The 4378-nt window shown below is 38.5% G+C and overlaps 1 protein-coding gene across 1 annotated transcript; it reads left to right on the forward strand.

The window, feature by feature from the left end:
- Positions 1 to 225: 225 nt before the first annotated feature.
- On the forward strand, positions 226 to 3723 carry LOC109214464 (probable LRR receptor-like serine/threonine-protein kinase At4g37250). The gene is made up of 2 exons (XM_019378381.1): positions 226 to 2139; positions 2801 to 3723. Exons 1-2 carry the CDS (start codon positions 504 to 506, stop codon positions 3502 to 3504), a joined length of 2340 nt encoding a protein of 779 aa, XP_019233926.1. The 5' UTR covers positions 226 to 503; the 3' UTR covers positions 3505 to 3723.
- The last annotated feature ends 655 nt before the right edge of the window (positions 3724 to 4378 follow it).

Here is a 4378-nt window from a genome sequence, read left to right on the forward strand (position 1 = left end):
CCATGTGTATAAGAGTAGTTCTGCAAAGTCTAACTCTACCTTGGTGTCACCTAGCCACTAAAGATGCTATTCCCTTAATTAAGTCTTTGTTTTCCATTACTTTAAAACATAGTATTTTGGAACAGGAATATACAATGTAAGTAGCATGTGTTGGCAAACGTTAGCAAATATGTAAGCATTGGAAAAAGGAAATTACACAAGTAGATAGTGAAAGCAATTAATAGTGAAGTACTACAGTATATCTTAAATACTTAATGCTATCTACAATGGTCTGAACAAAGCATATTGGTGAGGAAGGTTGGTTTTCGGTGAGCTGTGTGTGTTCTTCTGCACTGAGTCTCAATATTTTGTTTAAAAATACTTCTCTTCACATGGTCCCCTTTGTATCATAAATCCCACTTATTCTTTTTTTTCCTCTACTCTATTCATCAACTTGTTTTCCTCTCTCTCTCTCTCTCTCTCTCTAGTGAAAAAATAGAGATGTGGGAACATTTTGAGACAACATGAAATTCCAAATCTTTGATCTCCATTTATGGTGGAGGAGGATTATTGTTTTTCTTATACTTGGATTTCAAGCTTCTGGGCTTAATACTGATGGAGTTTTGTTACTGACTTTCAAGTATAATATTCTGAGTGACCCTTTAGGTGTGTTGCAAAACTGGTATTCTTGGAATGAGACGCCATGTTTATGGACAGGGGTAACTTGTGGAAACCCAAATGTTTCAGACCCAAACCTACGAGTCATAGGCTTGTCTCTTCCCAATTCTCAGCTTATTGGTTCTCTTCCTTCTAGTCTTGGTATGATTCAATATCTTACAAATCTTGATCTTTCTAATAATTCCATTAATGACTCTATTCCTCTTACTCTGTTTACTGCCCCTGAGCTTCAAACACTTGATTTTTCTAACAACAGAATCTCCGGCGAGTTGCCTGAGCTCGTCGGAGGTTTAAAGAATCTTCAGTTTCTTAATCTTTCCGGTAACTCTTTGGCGGGAAGCTTACCGGCAAATCTGACTAGTCTGCGTAACCTAACTGTTGTTTCTTTGAAAGATAATTACTTTTTTGGTTCACTTCCTGTTGGGTTTGAGTCGGTTCAATTTTTAGATCTGTCTTCTAATTTGATTAATGGATCGCTGCCTCCCAATTTTGGAGGCAGTAATCTCCGTTACTTTAACGTTTCTTTTAATAGACTTTCTGGAGATATCCCGCCAGAATTTGGCAGCAAAATTCCTCAAAATGCGACCTTAGATCTCTCCTACAACAATTTCAGCGGTGCAATTCCAGAGTCTAGTGTTTTTGTCAACCAAAGTAGAAAAGCTTTTACTGGGAATCCCGAATTATGTGGTGAGCCAATGAAAAATTTGTGTCCAATTCCTTCTACAATAACAACTCTACCAAATGCCTCCGAACCAACTTCTTCTCCAGCAATTGCAGCCATTCCCAAGACCATTGACTCAAACCCAGCAGCAGCATCCCCAAATGGCTCTTCTAAAGGAGGAAAAAGTGGGCTGAAAACTAGCACAATTATAGGCATAATAGCAGGGGATGTTGCAGCAGTAGGAGTTCTAGCACTGATTTTCATGTGCGTATATCGAGCCAAAAAGAAGAAAAGAATAGAAAGTAGGATAAAGCAAGAAGCGGAAAGTGCAAAAGATTTTGACTGGGCATCGTCAGCATCCTCAGAAGAATACAACTGGTTAAGATCATGGACTTGTTTGAAAAAACCAAGGCACGGAAATGGTGACGATTTATCAGAAACTTCCAATGGAAGTGAAATATCCCTAAAAGGTGAGCAGAATCACGTGACAATAGAGCAGAAAACAGGAGAATTGGTAACGGTTGATGGAGAAAGAGAGCTTGAGTTAGAGACATTGCTTAAAGCATCAGCTTACATTTTGGGAGCTAGTGGGTCGAGTATAATGTACAAGGCGGTGTTAGAAGATGGGACAACACTGGCTGTGCGGCGGATTGGAGAAAGCGGCGTCGAACGGTTTAAAGATTTCGAGAATCAGGTCAAAGTAATTGCTAAATTGGTGCATCCTAATTTGGTTAAAATCCGTGGATTCTACTGGGGTGCTGAAGAGAAACTGGTCATCTACGATTTCGTTCCTAATGGCAGCCTTGCTAATGCACGTTACAGTAAGTCTTCCTTTTTCTGTTCCATGTTTAAGTTGGCAATAAATTACACTTCAATAACATAACTGCCTTCATTCTAGAGTTGGTAATACAGTAATCTTCATTATTATGCTCCTAAATTAATTGGTTTACACTTAAATAAATATTCAAAAGAAAGAAGGAACAAGTAAGTCATTCAAAAATTAAAATGTGCGGGGACGGGGACGGGGACGGGGACGTAAAGGAGGTGGTGGGAGTAGTTGTAACTAATTAAAGGCTTTGTTTTTAATGTGGAAATAGCGGTAGTTCACTGCAAGTCAACCGTGTCTTCTTCTGAATGGGTCACTGGGCCAGTGTCCCTGATTGCGATATACACATCCAAAATTGCATAATACGCCAAACGCCCCTCTTCTACTTGTCACTTTCATGGAAAATCACTACCTATTTTAACATATTGCTCTGTAGGCCATGCGTATGCTTTTTTTTGTTTGTGTCTCCAATTCTGGCATTTCCTTTGTGTAGGGGACTCAAGATCAATAAAGAAATATTTTACCACCAACAAGTTATATCAAGTTTTTGACTTTACTTTCTAAGTTATCAAATTACATTTACTGCAAATTACATTGACCTGATGCTGGTATTGAATACTTACTTATATTAACAGTCTGCATTCATGTGGTTTCAGAAAAAGCTGGTTCTTCTCCGTGTCACGTCCCCTGGGAAGTACGGCTAAAGATTGCTAAGGGTGTGGCTCGTGGGCTCACTTACATTCATGAAAAGAAGCACGTACACGGCAATTTGAAGCCCAGTAACATTTTACTGGGAGCAGACATGGAACCCAAGATTGGAGATTTTGGAATTGAAAGGCTTGTAACAGGAGATAGCAGTCATAAGACATATGGATCGGCTCGTAATTTTGGTAGCAAGAGGTCCACAGCCTCTCGTGACAGCTTCCAGGACTTTGCATCTGGGCCTACTCCTAGCCCAAGTCCAAGTGCATTGGGCATATCTCCTTACCATGCACCCGAGTCGCTTCGTAGCCTGAAGCCCAACCCGAAATGGGATGTATTCTCCTTTGGGGTAGTGTTGCTGGAGTTGCTAACCGGAAAGGTGATTGTTTCGGACGAAATGGGACCAGCAGCAGCCATCGGAGCTGCCACGTCTGCAGGTGAAGAGAAGAATAAAGTATTAAAGTTGGCTGATGTGGCGATCCGTGCTGATATGGAAGGGAAAGAAGATGCCTTGTTGGCATTGTTGAAAGTAGGGTATAACTGTATATCACCAACGCCTCAGAAGAGACCAGGCATGAGAGAGGTGGTTCAAGCACTGGAAAAGTTTCCAACTAGTTCTACTACTTCATCATACTATTATGGTCCTTGGCAATTATAAAAGATGGACACAATTAATTGTAGAAACCAGAGTCCTTGTATGTAATGAGACCGACGACTTGACGTTTCTTTTTTTCCTATTTATTTTTTGTTTGGCCTTCCAATATATTAGCCATTTCATTTTTAATAGTGGTCATCTTCATAGGTCTTGTGCTGTATTATTCTTAAGATAGTGACTTTGGATTATCAATATCTGACAACTTCTCTGTGTTTGCAAATATGCAGCTCTTCTCGTATTTTTTTTTTTTTTTTTTTAATTTGTCAAACTTCGCTTTTGACATTTAGAGCAATGAACAAGACACACCTGGAACTTTATAAACACCAAATCAATTCTGATGTATATCTTTTGTTTTTGTTGGACAAAATATATTCTGCCCTGAAACTGATTGATTTCATTTTGGACTTTAGAGTACTTATTTAGATGATGACTGACAGCATGAAATAGAGACAAAAAATACCACATTATTGCCAATGAAACTATTCAAATAAATAGTTCGTAGACTAGTAATCCTGGGATGGGACTGGGTGGCAAGAAAGATATGTGAACATATAGTCTCAATCATGCATCTATATATTTATGTATCTATAATCTATAATACATTAACTATGGTATGTTTTCTAGGGTTCAGAAGGGGGTTGTCCCTTATATATAGTGGAAAAAATACCTTGTTAAAGGACTTTTGACTCTTTCAGCTAAGAATTCTAATTGTGATCACTGACTTTCATAAGGTCAACAAATATTTTCCATTGTATTCATCGTTTATACCTTTTGTTCTAGAGTTCATTATACTTAGCTAAGATTTACCCTTTTATTCTCTTTGATTGATTTGTTTAAAAAGGTTCCAATATCTTTTGAATCAAACATATTGAACACA

The sequence above is a fragment of the Nicotiana attenuata genome, unplaced genomic scaffold, assembly GCF_001879085.1.
Source record: "Nicotiana attenuata strain UT unplaced genomic scaffold, NIATTr2, whole genome shotgun sequence".
Classification (NCBI taxonomy): Eukaryota; Viridiplantae; Streptophyta; class Magnoliopsida; order Solanales; family Solanaceae; genus Nicotiana; species Nicotiana attenuata.

Coding starts and splice junctions, on each gene's coding strand:
- LOC109214464 (XM_019378381.1), top strand. CDS start 504: ATGAAATTCCAAATCTTTGATCTCCATTTATGGTGGAGGAGGATTATT. Junction 2,140..2,800: donor CCTTGCTAATGCACGTTACA/GTAAGTCTTCCT, acceptor ATGTGGTTTCAG/AAAAAGCTGGTTCTTCTCCG.